Genomic DNA, 19983 nt, shown 5'->3' with positions numbered 1-19983 from the left:
TGCCAAGGGTGGGAAGGATAGGGTGTGTCATGGGGGTTGCACTAAATAGGGTAATCAAAGTAAGTCTCGCTGAGAAGATGAAAGAAGACAGATTTGATTATTTAAAGCCCACCCAGTCCTGTTGAGCTGTAAGAGTAATAAGGGGCCTCAACCGGCTCCTCCGCCAGGCCTCCTAGCTCCAGGGCGTGATGAAGCTGGGCAGGCGGATGCGGTTCTCCGAGAGCACCGCGAGAGGGAGCCCGGCCCCCTCCTAGCGCCTTCCCAGCCCTCCCGCACAGCCTTGCAAGCAAAAGTTTTTCTTAAACTAACAATGCCAGTGTGAGGAGGTGCTCGCGCCTGATTGGACGGGAGAATTTTGCAGGTTTGATTCCTTGATTGGACAGGAGGTGTTAGGGGTGGGGAGAGAGTTGATGGTGGGGGATCCCGCTCCCTCCCGCGTCAGTCTGGCCGGCTCTGTCCTCTCGTAGGCTGCTCGGTAGCTCGCAATGTGACACCAGGACGCACACGCACTCGCGCGCTCTCCCCAGCTCGCACTCCCTCGCCCTGTCTGTCTCTCACACACACAGGCACGCACACACCCACCTCTCCCATAAACACACACACACACATGCACACCCACACCCACGCGCGCCCGCACCGCCCCACGCGAGCACACTCCCGCCCACGCCCACGCCGCGCTCGGGGGAGTCCGGTCCCAGCTAGAGCGCGAAAGGATACGGAGAAACCACTGGCGGGGAGTGCAGCGGCGCCCCGGGACGCGGCGCCCTCCCCGCGCGGCCGCCTCGGCTCGGGATCGGCCTGGGGGCCGCCGGCCGGCGATGGCCCGGGATTGCTTGGTGCTGCTCCTTCTGGCATCCGCAGTGGCCGCGATGGAAGGTAACGTACCCTCCGCGGCGCAGGTTGGAGGCTGGCGGCTGTATCCCCGGGGCTGCTCCCGCTGCTTCGCGTAGCCCGAAGCCCGCGACCCCAGGCGAGGCTGTTGCGGAGCCCCGGCCGCGGCCGAGCGCGGGACTGGGGCGGCACCCACCGGCGCGGCCCCGGCTGGCTCCCGGCGCCCGCGGCTGGTTGGCGGCGCTCTCTGGCAGCCCGGGTCTCCCGCAGCCTGGGCTTGGGAGAGCGCGGAACCCGCTGCATTGCAGTGCAATTTCTTACTGCCGGACGGAGCTGGGCGTTGGGGAGGAAGGGTCGCCTCCGGCCCCCGGCCCCTGGGGCGCGGGCTTCTGTGCACTCCGTGTCCCGGCACGGATGCGTTCAGGCGGCCGAGCGCCGCCGCTCCTGTTCCTCAGCTCGGGCCCCACCGGCTCAGGACTGTGGGCTCGGCGGGCAGGCTCCCGCGCGGGGCGCAGCAGCTCCGCCCTGGTACCCTGCGAGTGGCCGCCGAAGGAGAGGAGCTGAGTTCACTGAGTACCCTCGGGCACCGCTGGAGGTGCGGGGACCTGGGGGGCAGCATCTTTAACGGGCCACGGAGGGGAGGCGGACACCTTTGTCGGCTCCTGAGCCTGGGAAAGAGGGTGGGATGGGTGGTCGGTCCTGCTGAAACTCGCCCAAACACCCCTTCGCCCCGGGAAGGGAGCCTTGGCGGCCGGGAGCCGACGGGCAGCAACGCTGTCCCAGCTACAGCCTTGGCTGTGCCTCCGGCGGTGGCCGGGCAAGCGCACCCCGCGGGCACCGTGCCTGGCGCGGCAGGGAGCTCCCCGCTCCGCGGCGCCCGCGAATCCCTGTGGGAAATCCCTGCGCCGCTCCCCGCCTCCCGCCCTCTTCCCCGCCCCCAGTCCTCGCAACCCGGCCCTAGAACGGCGTGGAGTTGCCGGGATGGAAGCAACTCTTGGGGGTGATGCGCCGCGGCAGCCCGGAGCGCACTCCCACTTCCCTGGGTCGCCCTACGGGGACGCAGCTCCAGGCGCCCGCGCCCCGGTCCATGCTGAACCGCTACGCCGGGCTGACGCAGTTCTCACTAAACTGCTACAGGTTGCTCAGAGGACCCTTTCTACACTCCCCTCCACAAAAACCCCCACCGTTTTTCAGCGCTGCGGGCCCTTCTGGATAGCGCTGTCCTTTTCCAAAGGAAGCGGGGACATTCGGGGCTCTGAGGCGGAGCCGATACCCTCACCTTGGTAGTGGAGACATCATATCCCGCGTGCATTCTGGTGGCGGCGCAGGGATGAGGTGATTAATAACCTAGAAAGCTCTCGCTTGCTTTTATAAAGGTGATTTTTTGTCTGCCCCCGCTTTACGGTGCCCTTTCTCGCTGCTGGTCTTTGTGCGGAGGGGGTTGCTTTTTGGAACGCGCAGGGACTGAACAATGTGGAGCGCGGTCAGCACCCCGAGCCGAGATGGTTGGGTTTGACTTACTGAGGGCCCAGTGCGGGAGCAGTTGAAATAGGAAAAGCGAGGCGCCGTGCGCATGCAAACTGGTCAGGACAACCTGGGTGAGCGATCTTTTGCAACCGGCGAGGCGACACTGGACTTTGAGCAGTGGTACCGCGCGTCCTGCCCGCCGCTCTCCGCGCCCACCGGTGGGTCCCGGGCGGGGCCTCGGAGAGCAGAGAGGTCCCCACTTTGGGAGCCTAGCCTCGGTAATGGGTCTCCATGGATGAAGGAGGGCCCATAAATGCAAGCGAAATTGTTTGGGAGCAAATGTGTGGGGACACACCAGGCGTCTGGATGCGTGCGGTTTCTTTCCTGGACACAGTCTTCAAGGCTGAAGATGCCCGAGGGAGGGAGTGTGCCTATCGTTGTGCCGGCTTCCAGGCCTGCGTACACGCAGGTCGTCTGGGGGTGGCCCACGTTGGGAGATCTGCGGCCCTTCTCTCCACGCAGCCAAGAAACTTTACCAGTAGCTTGGTAAAAGCAAGTGACTCTCAGGGCTGAAAATCTCCCCAGCAAGGGTTAAAAGAAACACCACATTCAGCAGAATATTAAAGCAGCACCACGGTCCCTGCTCAGTGCTCAGGGATAGTACACACCATTCACTCCTGTCTCTCCTCGAATGAACACAGGCAGGCTCATTTTCTACCCTCCACACACGGAGCCGCCTTCTCGCCTGCCTGGCTGGGCAGGAGCCAGCGTCATTCTTTTTGCGATGAGTGAGGAATAATTATCAGAAAAGTGGATCAATGAGCTGCCGATGCAGACAGCAGATCCCTCCCAAACTCATCTGTGGCCAGGGGGCGCCTCTCCCTGCTGATTTGGCCACTTGTGTGTCTGTCTGTCTTCTTTCCTGTGGGGATCTCTGGTGGAATTTCAGTGGGGCCTCCTTCCCCAGGGCAGGTGGCACCAAGACCAGGCAGGTCCTCAGGCAGACCAGAACAGGGACAAAGGGACAGCAGCGACCACAGGACAGAGGCAGGCAGGGCCTTATGAGACCTCTGCCTGGGTGGGACGAAGGAAGAAAGGGGTCGGGAAACCTGGGGTGAGGGAAACCCACACTAAATAGAGCACCTCTTCCCTCCTCTGCTCACCCTTGGCCATTTCCAGCCAGTGGCTCTGCTCTGTGGGGAGAGGATGGCACTGCAGGGAAAAGGCTCTCTGGGGCTTTTTAATCTATTTTCAGAGGGGAGCAGGGCGGGCTGGGACGCGGCCTTCTGCGTGCAGAACCAGGCCTCCTTCCTCAGGGTCCAGACAAACGACCGCCTCTTCAAGCCCGTCTTTTCCCATTGGGTCTGAGAGCTTGTAGAAAAGGGGCTGCTGGTGTATGGAGGGAAGGCAACCACCTACATTCGCTGAGCTGCCCTTTGACCTGTGACCTTCAGGACAGGGTCTGAATACCTGGGCTCCTCTAGGTGTTTCTGCAGCAGTAGGGACATGTTGGGATGGCAGCAGTCACCCCTCCCTCAGAGTGGAGTATCCCTGGGCTAAGCACTTTGGCCCTTCCCGGAGGCAGCAATCTGGAAGGACAACTCACTGCATCTTCCCAGCTTCACCCCCATGGTCCATGAATGACCTTTTACCTGCATGTGGCCTCAGTGTTGGGACAGTGGGTGACCAGAGCACGCCCAGGAGATCTTGATATGGCAAGCTCAGGACTTCACTCCGGGTTCTTTGGTGTGGCCTAGAGTGAAGTCCAGAGCTTGCCACCCTCGATCGTGCACATGTGTTTGATTTGGTGGTATGGTAGATTTCTCAGGGATTAATAAATAGTGAGTTCTCAGTAGGAATTGCTGGCGCATGACTATACACCTGAGTTACTGTACCCTTTTGTGGCATACACCACCTTGAAATTCAAGGGCACTGAGTTCCATTGTATATAGTTAAGTCTCTATTACAGGTTTATGGTGAAAACCCCCCAACCTCAGCCCATGTGTCTACAACAGGCCACCTCGCCAGGCAGTGATTGGCTGATTCTGCATTTTCTGTTAATATTTGTTTGCTCTGTGTACATCTGCTCTGAGTATCCAAGAGCGTGCATGAGGCTATAAGCAGTAGCAGGCGCCAGAGATTTAAAAAAATGTCTAGGAGAGAAAAGTAAATTTGGGAAAATTTGATCTATCCGTTAGCTGATTTTATTTTCTGTGCATTGTGAAGGTAGCTATTACTCAGTGCTTGTGGAAGACCCCCTCAAGCCGGTGAGTGGAATGCTGGTGAGGTAGGTAACGCAGCTCTTGACAATTGCTTGAGAAAAGTCTTGGCAGAGTAAATAACTGCAGAGGTCAGACACGGCCCCAGCCCAAACCTTTGGGGTTGGTAGAGCAGAACTGCCAGTAGCTAGTGATGCCCAGAAGCTTGGGGAAGGCCTGCCAGGTCACAGAGGATCCTCTCCCTTTGTTGAATCCTCAAGAGAGGATCTCCTTCCGTTTGTTGATCTGTGCAGACCTGACCTCTCAGAGCCCCTACCCTGGCCCCTCACGAAGATGGGTCCTAATTACCAAGATGTGTTTTGGGGAAAGCCCAGCAGGCAGAGGCATGATATAGCATTTAAAAACAATTTTACCCATGAAGAAGTGACCTTTGTTAAAGCAAATTGGACCAAAGAAGGAGGGTGGTGCAGAGAATGCATGACGTCACCGTGACTCCTTTCTTTGTATCTACTGTGTGGATTCCTCTCCTACCCCTTGCCTCAATTTACCAGAAACTACCAATTCTCTAGTTGGCTGACTGAATTTCATGAACTCAGGGCAGTGGAAGAAATTTGCTGGGTTAGGAATGAGGTCTGGCCATGGTGATGAGGCTGGAGTCCATGCGGGGTGGGGACAGATGGCTGGCCCGTGAAGCCAGAGCACTCCACCTGGCTTTTTCATCTCCTAACTCTTATTCCTTGGGAAAATCACTCTGTCTATAAGAACAGTGTCTTTCTCTGTACAGTGGGTCATGATGCCCTGCACAGTGGGTTATGAGGATATACCTGTAACTAGTTTAAAAAAAGATGCTGTGGAGTCAAAGACACGTTCATATTATGAAATTGAAACAATTGTTTACAGCTATTCCCTAAGAGCTCTTAGTAATGCCAAGATTCAGAAGCATGGCATTTTCAAGGGTAGGCAGAATGGAGGAAATTTTGGAAGCCCAAAGAGGGGAGTATCATCTCAGGCAGTGTGGTTCTCAGGCTTCAGGAAGCCTCTTGGCACCTGGGCAATTTGCTATAGACTCCTGAGCTCTAGCCCCACAAGTTCAGCAGGTCTGGATAGACCCTGAAAATCTGCATTCTGATCTCCCAGAAGATCCTGATGTAGGTGCTTCCTAGAAACACTGCCCAGGGTAATGGCTTTAAACTAGGCTGCAGTCAGAAATCCTGGGCAAGTCTTGCTCCACTTTGCACTTTCTGAGTCAGAATGGCCTGGGCATCTGCATTTTTAACAAAGGGCCCCAGTGATTCAGATGCAGGCAGCGGGGCACCAGTGTATTTGGGAACTATTGGTAACAGCTAACAGTTAATAGAAGATGTTGTTCTAGGGACTTTTTGTAAGCTAATTCACTTAATCTTTGTGATAACCCTATCAGGTAGGGGGGTGTCATCAACCTTCCTCTCTCACTGTCCAGATGAGAAGACTGAGATACAGAGTAGTTAGTTAAGCAATTTAATAAGGTCACGTGGCTAGTAAGTGGCCTGTGCATTTGAGCCCAGGCGGTCAGGTCCTGTAGTCTGTTCTTAACCCCTCTCGCTTACTACGCCACTTCTGTGGGCTTCGCACAAAGAAAGGGTCAGATAGCTGAATGCGCAGATGGGAAGAATTCTGGTGCTGATTCAGCTGCTGGAGTTCAGGTACTTCACTGATTACTGAGGACTCCATGTTTCTGTGGTGCTGGGAGAAGAGATGAGCAAAATGTTCAGATCATCTCAGTGCTTCAGCTTGAGCACCAGTTTCTCTGTAAGTCCCTTTTGCCCCTTCTTCTTACCTCTCACCCTTACTCCCACACTGCATGCACATGGACAGGGCAGGGGACCTGCACCACAGCATGGCTTCTGGTAGGGAAGATCTATAGAGGGACTGCGAGCATCTTTGCTCCTCTTCTAGCTCTGACTAGCTCTCTCAGGGAAGAAATAATAGGATAAGTGTTCTCAGAGGAGATGGGCCAGGGCAATCTGTACATCCTGGGGTCAGTGAAGGGGCCACACAGGACCCTTACCTGTTCCCACCTGACCATCTGAAGCACATCCTTGCACCTGGATTCCAGGAGTCTGTATTCCTTGGAAGAGCTCCCTTTATGTTTCTTCTGTGTTAGCCACTTTAGCAACCTGAATATTGCTATCAGATTTCCATGTATCCAAAGGTGGTGGAGAAACAGTGCATTGGATGTCTGCCCTTCTGAGGAAATTACTACAGTAATAAAGTAATGCCCTGGGAGAAATTTCATATTTAAAAGCAAAAGTTTGCATGAGCAATTCCTCAGCTCCTTCCGTGGATTCCATTTCAATTGTAGCTATAGTTGGGGACTTCAGGTCAGAGTGCTTGTGCTTAGAGAGGGGGCCTTAAGTGGTCGGGGCCACCTGCTCCATCAAAGACCCCTGACAACTGATGACGTCCAAGCCACCTCCTTGGCTTTTCTTGATCAGTCCCTGAGGAGTTAGAGAGATGAGAACATACTTCCCACTTTCCAGGGAGGCCTGGAGGATGGTGGGGTTGGTTCTTCTGTGCTGATGCCCTAAGACATAGAAAGCAACTGGATGCACAGGCAGCTCCCTCTCTCCCTCTGCCTCAGTGTACCCATCGTTGATTCAGACTAAGAAGGGGTCATTATGGCGGAAAGGGTAGCAGGGTGTCAGGGAGTAGAAGCAGTAGTTGAAGTAGAGGGCTTGATAATTACAGATAAAGTACAATTCTGGGATGTGGTGACCCCATGGCTAATTGTGGGTGGATCCTCATATGCTAGGAGGAGGTTCTGCAGGGGCAGCATGGCACCCCATTTTTGATCATCAGGGATGAGTGAGGGTAAGCCTGGCTGGTGTCAAGGAGGGCTTAGCCTAGTGCCCTTCACAAGGGAGACTCTGCTTAGGGCCCTCCCACTGACCAGCAGCAGGCCCAGGCCTGCGTAGTGGTGCAGGCAGCATTGGCTGCAGTCACGGGCCTGTGTAGAATCATCTGCCAGGTGTCACTCAGGGCACCTGGCTGGTAAGTTTGTCTCCCACTTAGTGAATGAGAAGGTTTCATTTTCACAGCCTAGGAAACCTTCTTCACCTGCTCCCTCCCTCCCCAGGCAGCGTGGAGTGTTACTCAGGAGAATGTCCAGAGCTGATCATCCGGGGGCCCTTCACCACACTGTAATGACCCTGCTGATGACTGGGGCTTTAGGACGATCCATTTACTGAAGGGGGAGAAAAGGTGAGGAAGAAGCAGGCCCTGCTTCCCCCTCTGTCCCCAGAAGAGATGCTCCTCCAGATCAGGTGAAATCCCATCATCAGCAGACACCATCATTAGCAAATGCTCAAAGAGGCTGCTCTGCCCCCGCAGAAGATTGCCCCAGACTTGTCTGTAGCAGTACTGGGCCACCGAGGAAGTGTGCAGGAAATTTCCTGAGAATTAGCAGGGCTCATTTCTGCCCGCAGAGTGCACCTGAGGCCCTGTGTCTCTCCTCTCTTCCCTTCTACCTCCTGGCAGCAAGTGACAAAATGACTGATTTGAATTTAACCTCCTTTCTCTGCTTCTCCATCCCCCAGTAGAGGTGATAATGAGCAGAAAAATGGGCAGACGCAGGTGGCTGGCAGGGGAGGGGCCAAGTGAGGGGAGCAGTGACCCCAAGCTGTAGCCTAGCACTAGCTCCTGAGGTCCCTGGGACTGCTTCTGGGGCTGCTTAAGCTCCAGGGAGCAGAAAAGGGGTCAGACTCATTCCCATGGCCCCATCATGTTGGGAGCAGAACTGGAGAATGCTTTAGGGAAGGGAAGAGACTCCAGAAATCCTGTAGCCTGGCAGAGCTACAATCAGGACTAAACTAAGCTCCCATCCACCCACTGAGCCTTTGCCATGTGCAGGTCCCTGTATATATATTGATCCCACACTCTTGAATACTATTCATTCTACCATTTGACAGGTGAGGAAGCTGAGGCTTTGAGAGGTTGTTACTGATGCAGGAGCTAAGATTCAAACTGGAGTTTTGATGAATTGGGCAACTCCCCAGGCTTCTGCCTCCCAGTTCAGCACCTTTTCCATTTAACGTTGTTTATTCATGAACTAAAGCAGGGAGCAATTATTAAGCATCAGTTGTTTATTTACTGTCCCGCCAGGTGTTATCAAAGGTACTGGGCATTTCAGCTATGGGTCTCAGTGCTCAGATCCCTGTGGCCAAGCTCTCCTTTCCCACTCTGCAACTGCCCCGCCTGTGCCTGCAGCTGGGAGAAAACCTTTTTCCTTGTCTGTTTGCATTTTCTGGCCTGCCTGCATGTTGCCTTTGTTGTGTGCCCTCCTGAGTCAGACCCCCACTGTGGTCGTTACTGGTCTTCTTTCTGCTGCCTGTCGTTTGGCTCTCCTTTGTGATGAGCTGTCTTTCTTAGATGGTTGCAGTGTGGAACCTGTGCTTGGCTTTTGGTGGTGAGGGCCTGTGGGAGGAGCATGGTCACTGTGGCCCCCCTGGAGCTCCTTCCATAGGCCCTCCTTCCAGAGGAAGGGCCAACTGTGGGTGTTCACCTTTGGGGACCTCCCTGGCTTCTGCCTTGTGGACCCTCCTCTGCATGGGGCTGTGTTGCTCCACCCACCTGTCCAGGTACAGACACCATGACGGCAGAGGAGGACACTGAGATTTAGCATGGAAGGACATGTGGGAAGATGGAGAGGAGAGAAACCCTAGTCTCAGTGGCCAGTGACCGGTCCCCCTTGGGGCTGTGACTGTGGAAAGGAATGAACAGGAGAGCTGGGAATAATTGCAGGCAGCTTCATCGACAGGGGCAGCAGAGAAAATGCCTTATCTCTAAGAGGCAGCTGGGCCCTGCAGTTAATTGTTCTGTTGTTTTCCTCTTCTTATTTTTCCAGCATATCAAGGTAGGACCTTTGCCCTTGGCTTTCTCATTGATGCTGATGCTGGAATTGGCTGGTGAGTTTGAAGTGGGGAGGAATTAGGGGAGGAGCCTCAGTAGAGAGGGGTAAAAGGGAAGCCCATCCAGAGATGCTCTCAGCCCCTTTGGCAATGCATCCCAATGGTCTGGGTGGTGGAGCACAGGCAATACGCTTCGGGGCAAGGAAGAGGGTCTCAATATCATCAGAAAATCCACTGAGTTTCAGGCAAGTGCCCAGGGGCCTGTTGGACCTTGTACAGACCATACTTTGGGTGTCAGGCCATACCCTGGTGTCTGAGTTACCCTGACCACTACATGTGTGAATCTCGTCCAGCACATTCAGGACTGATGCAAGACCCTTCACAGTCTGGGTCCTCCTTTCCTCTCCTCCTCCCACCCAACAGACCTCCTGCTGCTCCTCCTTTCACTGCTCACACCAGCACAGATGTGCACACACTACATAGGTACACACACCCTGGGCATCCTCTTCTCTTTTGCCCCATCTGTGCAGAGGCCCAAATGAACCTTCTGCTGTCATGTGCCTATGGATCTGTGCCTGCTTGCTCTGCCTTTGCTGTATTTCTCACTGATCTTTTCTCGGCAAATTCTAACTTATTCTTTAGAATTTACCACAGTGGTCACCTTCTCCTGGAAGCCTTCCTCCCAGCCCCAGGCTGGACAGGGTGGCCTGCTTGTCCCACAACAGTTGCCTCTGCTGCCTTCTGTGGGAGGGAACACATTCCATACTGGTCAATAGGTTTTTCTGGATACCCCACAGCAATGTGAACCCCTAAAAGGTGGGGCTGTATATCTTAATAGTTGTGATATCCCCAGCATGGGGCAAATAGGTAGTGTCAGTTAGTGTGTATTGTATTAATGAATAAAAAGAAAAGATCAACAGGGCACTTAAAAACATGAAATCACATCCTATGTGGCAGTTTAAAATATGTCTGCAAATTTTGGGGTACTTCTCTTGTTAAAATATAAAGCCCAATTCCTCTCCCCTTGAATAGGGCTGGTCTTCTGATTCACTTTAAGGAATGGAATATAGCAGAAGTAAGCCTGCATAACTTTGGGGGTGAGAGCATAGTAGACGTTACAACTTCTACCTGGCCCTCTGACTCCTGGGATGCTTGCCCTTATGACCCAGCCATTAAACAGTGAGGAAACCTAAGTGACATGCAGAGGCCATGTGTAGATGTTCTAGTCACAGCCCCATCTCAGGTCCCAGCATCAAATGCCAGACATCTGATGGAGTGAGTCTTTAAATGGTTGCAGCCGCCATCCTTCCAGCCATCCCTGCTGACTCTAAGTGGAAAGAGACAGGCTTTCCTCACTGAGTCCTGTCCAGATTACAGATTCATGAACAAAACAAATGTCATCATTTAAAACTATTAAATTCTGAGTTGGTCTTTATGTAACAATTGATAACTGAAATATCCTAGGAGAAATAGTAGAAGAAAAATGGTTTGGAGAGGACTAAGGAGGAAACTGGGGAGGAGGGACATATGGTATCTTATTCATTCAACATCTAATGAATATTTATTAACCTCCTACTATGTGCCAGGTACATAAACAGGAAATTTTATTTTCCAGCCCTTGGGAGCATCTTAGTTGAGGTGGAGGTGGTGGGCAGTGTCATTAAGGAGACAAATATTATAGATTATAAATTCAGGAAAGAGCACAGGTTGATGAGATTGAGTGTGATGGGTGCAGGCTGGAGCACCGCAAAATGAGGGGAGAGGATGGGGAAGGGAAGGCCTCTCTCCGAGTATGTGAATGGTGGTCTTCCAAGCTGACTTAGCTTTACCTTGCACAGGTGATAGGTTTTGGCTTGATTATGAAATTCTTTCCAGCCAAGCGGAACCAAGATGGAATAGGCTGCTTTGTAAGATGATACAGCGCCATTCTAGGGTATCCAAGTGGGGCTAAGCCACTCCTAGACTCGAGAGCCCAAATTCTACAAGAGGCAAATGGGGAGTGAGAGCAGAGAGACAGAACTGAGAGCTTTGCCTAGGAGCCACCAGTTTCATGAATACTCATGCAGAACACATTTATTGAGCATCCACACAGGAAACACTGTATTTGAAACTGAAAACATGAAGGTAAAGAAGACAGCCTTTCCTTCAAGGAGCTCACAGATTTACAGACTGGTGGGGGAGACAGAGCCATGCAAACTGCAAGCTGTAACAGGACATACGATGGAAGCTGATAGATGTGGTGTGATAGTTACTTCAGCTGCTTGGAGAAACCGAACGAAAGGGTCAGACTTCAAATGAGAATGATTTGAGGAAGGAGTGTGTGTGCATATGTGCAAAAGAAACAGGGATGGAGACACGGTGAGACTCTCTGGAGGATGAGCAAACATTTGGCAGGTAGAGATGGGAGTGGGTAGGAGTGAGAGAGGAAGACTGATACTCATGCCCACTCTCTGTCTCACGAAGGTGGGCATTCAGAGCTCCCGGTCAGGGCTTTACCTCTGGTATTCGCCATATCTTGGGTTGTAGAGACTGATGTTCAACTCATGCTGGAGGAAAGCAAAGAGTAGGGGATGATTACTGGTACTTGTAACTAGATAGCTTAGAGCTTAGGTTATGATTGTATCTGGGACACCAGTGCTGTCTCAGGACTCAGTCTCCCTTTTCTTTCATTCCTTAGCTCTATGTCTGTCAGCCAAGGTCCGAGCAGAAAATGGTTAATTGGGAAGAGTTTAATGAAGGTACTCTTTACAGAGGAATGAACAGGGTTAAAGGGACCCATAAAGATGGGGAGGCAGCCAGGGGCTGGCCCTGGTGGGAAGCCGTGACTCCTCAGTGGGAGGGAATGGCACTGTCAGGGCTTGGCAGGGCTGTAGCATGGGAGAGGGCTCCCCGACAGAAGCTGTAGACGTAGGCAGGGAAAAGCAGCTGCTGCCCAAGCCACGTCGAGGGGGTCCGGGAGGGGCATCGTATTCCCTGAATCCGGGCTCTTAGACTTTCTCCCAGGACGCCCACTGGATGAACTCAGCAAGAAGGCAGAAGGCATGGAAACCTAGCTCAGAGAGGCCAGTCTTCTGAGGCTTGGAAGAGGAAAACAAAAGGCAGACAATGGATCTGGTGGGGCTGTGGAGGATAATCAGCCCAGAGTCGTTTATGTTGACCTCATCCTTAGTCAGGCTCTCCCATGAGGTGGTCATGTGGCCGTTGGCAGCTCAGACTCACAGCTGCTGGAAACTTCAGCAGAAAGATAAATCTCAATCCCAATGGCCCTAGCAAGAGTCCTGGAATTTTTGTCTCCTTGGCCTCCTTTGGGTCCTAACTAAGCCTCTCTGTGAATCAGTCTCTGTCACCAGAATAATGGAATGCATGTGTCGGCCAGGCTTGGGGCACACACCTACCCATCCCTTCCGCTGGGGGGACAGGGTCAGCCCAGATCCCCCTGAGCCACCTGGCCTGAGATGGGGGAGGGCTGGCCCCCCACAAAAATCTCAAGGCACTGTTACCAGAAGCACCAGGAGTGGGTGCAGGGCAGGCGACAGTCTGCTAAGCCCATTCACCCTGGCTGCATAACTGAATCAGGGAACACAATGGAGAGCTGGTGTGTGCAGTGAAGGGAAGAACGTGGACTTTGGGGGACAGGACGAGGGGGCTGTGTCTGGGATGGTCATGGCTAAAAATAGGGGAAATGCCTGGAAAACTGAGGGTGATAGAAAAAAACAAACAAACCCAGGGAGGGGGAGCTGGAGATGGCTGGGCAGGTTTCTTTCTTGCTGAGGGTGTTCTCTGTATTCCTGAGCAGCGTGAGTGAACTCAGAGTGGTGAAAAGGCAGACAGCAGGGGTGTTTGGCTAAAGGTAAAGTGATTTTAAGACTGGGGTATCTCAACCCCCCTCTGAAAGAGGAGGGTTCGTATTTGGGGCTCGATGAGAAGATGATGAGTGAGGGGCCATACTTCTTACTGTGACTCTCTGGGCTCAGCATAGATATCAGAACATCTTAACCTACCCTTTGCATTTAAATCGGATACCCAGTGGAGAGCAAGAATGAAGGAGACGCAAACTTGTAGGTACAATGTGATGGCTCATTTTTCTCCTTAATCGCCATTATCGGTCATGGCTTAGTCTCCCCTGGAATTTCCATTTTGCATCAGTTGAATATTTATTCAGCTTTCTGTGTACTTTTTGTCTAGGTTTTGAGACTTGTAAAAATATGGCAGGTCTTCAACGTACTTTGCAGACTTCTTCCTACGTACTTTAGATAGATGTCTCTCTCTCTTTTTTTTTTTTTTTTGTAGATAATTATTTTTTTATTGAAGGGTAGTTAACACACAGTACCACATTACATTAGTTTCAGGTGTACAACATAGTGATTCAACATTTATATACATGACAATTCTAGGTACCAGCTATCACCATACCAAGCTGTTACAATATCTTGACTATATTCATTACATCCCGGTTACTTATTATTTTACCATTGCAAGTGTATACTCTTTTTTTTTTTTGTGAGGACGTCTCTTATATTTATTGATCAAATGGTTGTTAACAACAATAAAATTCTGTATAGGGGAGTCAATGCTCAATGCGCAATCATTAATCCACCCCAAGCCTAATTTTCGTCAGTCTCCAATCTTCTGAGGCATAACGAACAAGTTCTTACATGGAGAACAAATTCTTACATAGTGAATAAGTTCTTACATGGTGAACAGTACAAGGGCAGTCATCACAGAAACCTTCGGTTTTGCTCATGCATTATGAACTATAAAGAGTCAGTTCAAATATGAATACTCATTTGATTTTTATACTTGATTTATATGTGGATACCACATTTCTCTCTTTATTATTATTATTTTTAATAAAATGCTGAAGTGGTAGGTAGATACAAGATAAAGGTAGAAAACATAGTTTAGTGTTGTAAGAGAGCAAATGTAGATGATCAGGTGTGTGCCTGTAGACTATGTGTTAATCCAAGCTAGACAAGGGCAATAAAACATCCACGTATGCAGAAGATTTCTCTCAGAACAGGGGGGGTGAGGTTCTAAGCCTCACCTCTGTTGATCCCCAATTTCTCACCTGATGGCCCCCCTGTGACTGTGCCTGTCTTAGGTTGTTCCTCCCTTGAGGAATCTTACCCATCTCTGGCTAACCAGTCATCTTCCGGGGCCATACAGGGAAATGTGAAGTTGGTAAGTGAGAGGGAAGCTTTATTGTTTGAAAAGGTTAGCTTTTTACTTCTTTGCATATTTATGCCCTGTGGCGTCTATGCCCAGCATTTGTCTTGAGGTATCTTTACCACTTGGAAGAATTATGATACTCGGTAAATTTGATATGAGGCACGAATTCTATTTAAGGGTAGATGTCTCTCTCTTTTGAGAGAGACATCTAAAGTCTGCTTAGAGTTCATCAGAGGAAGACTCCATTTGCCCTTCCAAGTTCCTGCTCTCAGCTCCAACTTTCCTCTACTCCCAGCCAAGCAGAAAAAGAACATTTTTTTTTTTTTTTTTACACAGCACAATGCTACTGCTCGGCATGAAAACCTATGGTTTTCTTTTTCCAATCAGAAGAAAGTAATTTTCCTTTCACTCACCTGACTAACTTGTTCAAAGCATCCCCTCCCCACCCTTTCCTGATATCTTGCTGCTAAGTATTTGCCAATTCATTTGCATCTCAATGGTTCCTTAGCAACTATCATACCCTCAGGATTAGGTACAAAGCTGCTCTCTGACACAGACTGCCAGGGCTACATGGCGCTCTTTTATGGTGCCTGAGTTACCAAACCGAGCCATGCCAACACGCATACTCACCACATCTCACTGGTTCTGAATGACAGTGCAGTTCCTGCTTACCTTATCTGAGCATACAGATTACTAAGCGACCCTTGCACTGAAATGCTCCAAATCTATTGGTTCATGATAACTGTCCTCTGATACATGTCTTCAGAAAGAGATCACAGAACTCAGCACTGGAGGAGAGGCCTTTCTCCAGACAGGTGGTGAATCAGTCCATTTTGTAGACCTGGCAACTGAGGCTCTGAGAGCCAAAATTACAGCCCCAAGGTGGGGAAGGCGGAGGCGAGAGGGGAGCTCAGGCATGGCTGCCACCTAGTCTTCGCTCCACTCTCACTTTCTGTGTCCTGAAAAGAGTGACTCCCATCTGCCAACAGTCTGAGCTTTCAAAATAAATTTAAATAGTTTTTCTTTTTTTGAATCTAGATAGACCACTCTATTCATCTGAGATCCTAAGAAATGTCACATCTCTCCTAACAAGAGAAAGTAGTTGTCCAAGAGCACATACTGAATACTTGTATCACCGAGTTTCTCTAGTCCTGGCAGTTGATATTCTTCCCATTCTTGGGGTCATGGCCCTGGAGATCGTGCGAGGAGAGAGGGAAAGCCCAGCTGTGTGTGTGTTTGTGTGTGCGCTTGGGTGTGTGTTTATGATGCAGGTAGACAGCAGTACCAGACCATTTAGCAGATGAGAATATTCTGCCTGAGTAGGTGGATCTGCCTTTGTGACAGCACTGGGGCTCCACCACCAGGGCTCACTGGCAGGGAACAGCCTGGCAAATGGAAGGCGCTATTCAGGAAAGGATAATAAGAACAAAGCTCATTCTACAGTGGGGCTGACCTTTGCAACTCCCACTTCATGTTGTTATTAAATATCTGGAAAAGACTGAAGGAACAATTATAGTTTTGTCATAATGTATAAGTGCACAAAACAAGCCGTTCCCAAGGAGGCAGTGGTTCTCCTGAGCTTGACAAAAGCAGGAACTCAGCTACAGTGCAGAATTTCTTATCGGTAAGGTGTCTGCATTGCTCAACTACAGCAGAAAACCTCAAAGGTGTGGCTTGCATTCTGCCATCAAGGGCTCCACAAAGCTAAGATGTGGGAGAGGAAAGGAGTGGAGTCTCTGGATTCCTGTTTGTCTCCCTGTAGGTCTCAGGGAGAGTCCTGCTTTTGGCCTCTTGATAGCCTGGGCTTCACTGGGTGCTGGCCCCTGGCCTCCATGAGTTTGCTGAGTTGAGTTGATATAAAGGCTGTCTTTCCATGAACGAGTGTCCTGTAAGGAAGGATCCCAGGTGGCTGCTGCCTTCTCCACAAGTCCCCCCACCTGACTGTGCCCGCCATACTATGCCACCTAACTGTGCTGGTGACTGGGCCTCACTGCATAGCCTGTCAGGTGGGAATCCCACTTGGGCCTAGAGGCTGGTCCTGGGCTGTCATGGCTCCATCACGGAGTTCTGCATCTAAACCAGTTTCTCAACCTTACTCTTGTTCTTGCCCCCTAAGGAGCCCTTTTAGACATTTTTTTCCTGACCACCTCATATCCAGTGAAATGTTAACACCGCAGGTATACTGTACATCTGTTTATATACCAAGGCCCTCTGAAGGGCCACAAACCATTGGAACATCTAAGATCAAGAATCGGTTCCCCAAGCATCAGTTTTTAGCCCTGCTCAGAGTACGTGATCTGTAAGTAAGCCTGGCAGGGCATTAGCCAGCCCTCAGCTGAGTCAGTGTGGCTTCACGCCTTCTATTTTTCCATGTAACTTTTCCAGTGTGACACCCACCAGTGGGAAAAGATGTCCACATTGGCTGCTTCAGGAGGTCCCCTGCTGGCCAGTGTTAGCCTTTAGCTGTTGGGTCCCGCGGCACAGGAGTAACCAGAAGCCTTGGGCAGTGGTGATTTGCCAACAGATGTGGAAGTATTTCAGCATTTTACAAGGGTGACTTTGCCAGCTTTTGCTTACTCAACGGTAGCCCTTAGTTCACTGAAAATGAGTCTGGGTCTATTTTTTTAATAGATAAGCTTTCTTGAGGCATAATTTACATGCAATAAAATTCACCAATTTTAAGAGTAGAAGTCCATGAAACCTGCCAAGTGAATGTAGCCGGGCAGCCAGCCTGCAGACGTGGTGCAGAGCACTTTCGTCACACTCGCATTCTGCCCTGCCATTCTCTCCCTCCACTCCTGGCCTCCACCAGCCACAGAGCTCATTTCTGATGGTCTTTTCTAGAATTTCATGTAAGTGGAATCATAGAGTAAGCAGTCATTTTCTGTTTGACTTCATTCACTTAGCACAATGCATTTGGGGTTCATCTGTGTTGTTGCGTGTGTCAGTGGTGCCTTCCTTTTTTTGTTGTTGAATGGTATTCCATTGCATTGATATACCATATTGGTTTATCCATTCAATACTTGATGGACATTTCCTTCTAGTTTCTAGTATTTCGAATTTCATGAATAAAGCTACTGTGAAGATCTGAGTGCATGTCTTTGTGTGGACACAGAATGAAAAACAGGTTTTTACTTCATTTGGTTGAACACCTAAGAGTGGAATAATGGGATAATATGCTAAGTGTAAGTTAAACTTCGTAAGAGACTACCAATGTGTTTTCTGAAGGGGCTGTACCTCCTTGCATTCCCACCAGCAGTGTATGAGAATCCCAACTGCTGCCCATCCTCACCAATAGTTGGTATTGTCAATCTTTTTAATTTTAACAAATCTTACAGGTATATGATGGCATCTTGTGGTTTTCATTTGTATCTCTCTAATGAGTAATGGTGTGCTTTTCATGTGCTTCCTAGTCATGCATTGAATTCATATATTCTTTAATGAAATGAATGTTTAGATCTTTTGTCCATTTTTCGTGTTGGATTGTCTGTTCTGGGTGTGTTTTCAACTTGGATGGTTGTTTGGAGGTAACAGAGGAGCCCCACACCCACTACTGCCTGACTGGATTGCTATGTTATCCCGAGAAGACTGTAGGTTGGTACCTGCTGGGTCTTACTCCTGGAGGTGGGGTCGGGATGGGCCACGATCTTCTCAACAAGGATGGTTGTTGTCAGTTATCAGATAAGAAGTCCTTCCCCAGACAGTGGCCAGGACCTTGGAGAGTGAGCCTCTGTAGGAAACCACATTTCAGGTGATCCAGGTCTGTGTTAATGTGTTTATTGCCCATGTGTCATCCCTAAGTTCCAACCTGTCTCTGCCATACACCTGGGTATGAAGGAGGGCCTGTGCCCCCACCGCTGCCCAGCGTCTCAGGGGAACCATGGTGGTGGCAGCAGAAATTGGGTAGAAATCCCCAAGATTCTGCTTCTCCAGCATGTTCTTATTACAGGTATCCTTTGATTTGGGCTTTTGTTTTTATGGAGAAAGGTGTGATTCCTCTTCACAGGATGTGCTATGAGAGGTGGTCTGAGCCTGCCCAGGGAAGCACCCCAGGCTCATCCTGGACTCTCAGAGAGAGCTGGGCCCATTCAGTAGGGTTCTGGGTGCCCCACGCTGCTCATCACCTTTCTTCAGGCTGCTCTGACTCCTGAGGGTTTCCCACCCTTTCTGGTTTGTGCTGTGTTCAAGCCATGGTGAATGACTTTGGCTCTCTCTGAATTTGAGATGACAGACTCAGGATTCCACAAGCTTTTCAACACCGCTGTTAATGTAGGTGCTTCAGCCACGTTTGCTGTTATTTGTCTGATGATGATCAGTGATCACAGTAATCATGGGGGTGATGACACATGACAAGAATGCAGAGGCCTGCCGGGGTGTCATCAAGAATCAGTGTGCTCAGCTGGGCACCCCTCACAAGCTCCTCTTGTGCCCATGAGCAAAGATGCAGCTGTGGCTGTCTCACCTCTGGCTCCGGGTGGGGCAGGCTGCCCGAGGGGCCCTGTGAATGCAGTCAGGGCTGGGTTTAAAGAGTAGGCACTGGGTAAATGTGGGTGGACGGTGGACAGATGAACTGGGCCCCTATCACACTGCACAGGTCACTCAGGGAGAGCTGATGGCTGGGGCTACTATGGCATAAACCGGAGATTCATATCACACAGAAGCCATGTCAGCATAGGAAAACCTGAAGATCTGCTTGTGGAGACAAGACTGATGGACCTGGGGTTTGGTAGAGAGGTCTGACGATGGTTCAGACAAGAAACCACCATTGAAAGGACCTGTTTCTAGGGGAAGCTAGGGGCAAACTGGGCCTTGAACATGTGAGGGTGGAGAATGGTGGGGTGCATATCATAGGAGAAATAGCAGAAGCAGATGCATGGTGATGGGAAAGGAAAGAGAAGTACCTGGGAAGGAAAAGAAGTACCCAGAATGGCAGCTTTAGTTGATGAATGCTCAGTGATATGGGCAGACAGTTTGGGCTGTAAGAGGTCAGAAGCTGGAGAGATTGGAGTAGGCTAGGGTAACCAGGTGGCTCCCTGAAGGAGTGGGTACCTTTTGAAGAAAACAGAGAAGGCAGGGTCATAGGATTCCCTTTCAGCCAGGCTTGCCCTGCTTCAGGCCAAAATCATGTGGATGGGGAGCCTGCCTGGAAGCCTGCTTCTGTGATGTGTGCCCCTCTGTCTTGGACCTCCTGGCTCCAGAAAGCCCAGGAGGTGTTGTGAGGGAAGACTCAGGATCACTCTTGGGAACAGTCCTGGGCCCAGTGCCATTGCTAACAGGGCTCACCTGGGGGATGATGCTTCTTGCAGTGGTCTGGACCAGGTTTTGGTCTCACCACTCAGTGTGCCTCAGGGTGTGGGCTTCCCCGAGAGCTCTTTGGAAATGCAGAATGGCAGGCCCTGCCTTGTAATGAC

At 50.8% G+C, this 19983-nt stretch overlaps 1 protein-coding gene across 1 annotated transcript in view; it reads left to right on the top strand.

Moving 5' to 3' along the window:
• The first annotated feature begins 447 nt into the window (after positions 1 to 447).
• Positions 448 to 19983, top strand: part of EPHB1 (EPH receptor B1) — a 447427-nt gene continuing 427891 nt past the window's right edge. The window contains exon 1 of the mRNA XM_036877356.2: positions 448 to 876. Coding sequence (XP_036733251.2) covers positions 819 to 876 — 58 coding nt within the window. The 5' untranslated portion in view covers positions 448 to 818. The remainder of the gene's footprint in view (positions 877 to 19983) is intronic.

Source organism: Manis pentadactyla, chromosome 1 (assembly GCF_030020395.1).
Source record: "Manis pentadactyla isolate mManPen7 chromosome 1, mManPen7.hap1, whole genome shotgun sequence".
Lineage (NCBI taxonomy): Eukaryota > Metazoa > Chordata > Mammalia > Pholidota > Manidae > Manis > Manis pentadactyla.
Note: the sequence above shows the minus strand (reverse complement) of the source record. Positions and strands in the feature narration are given on the sequence as shown.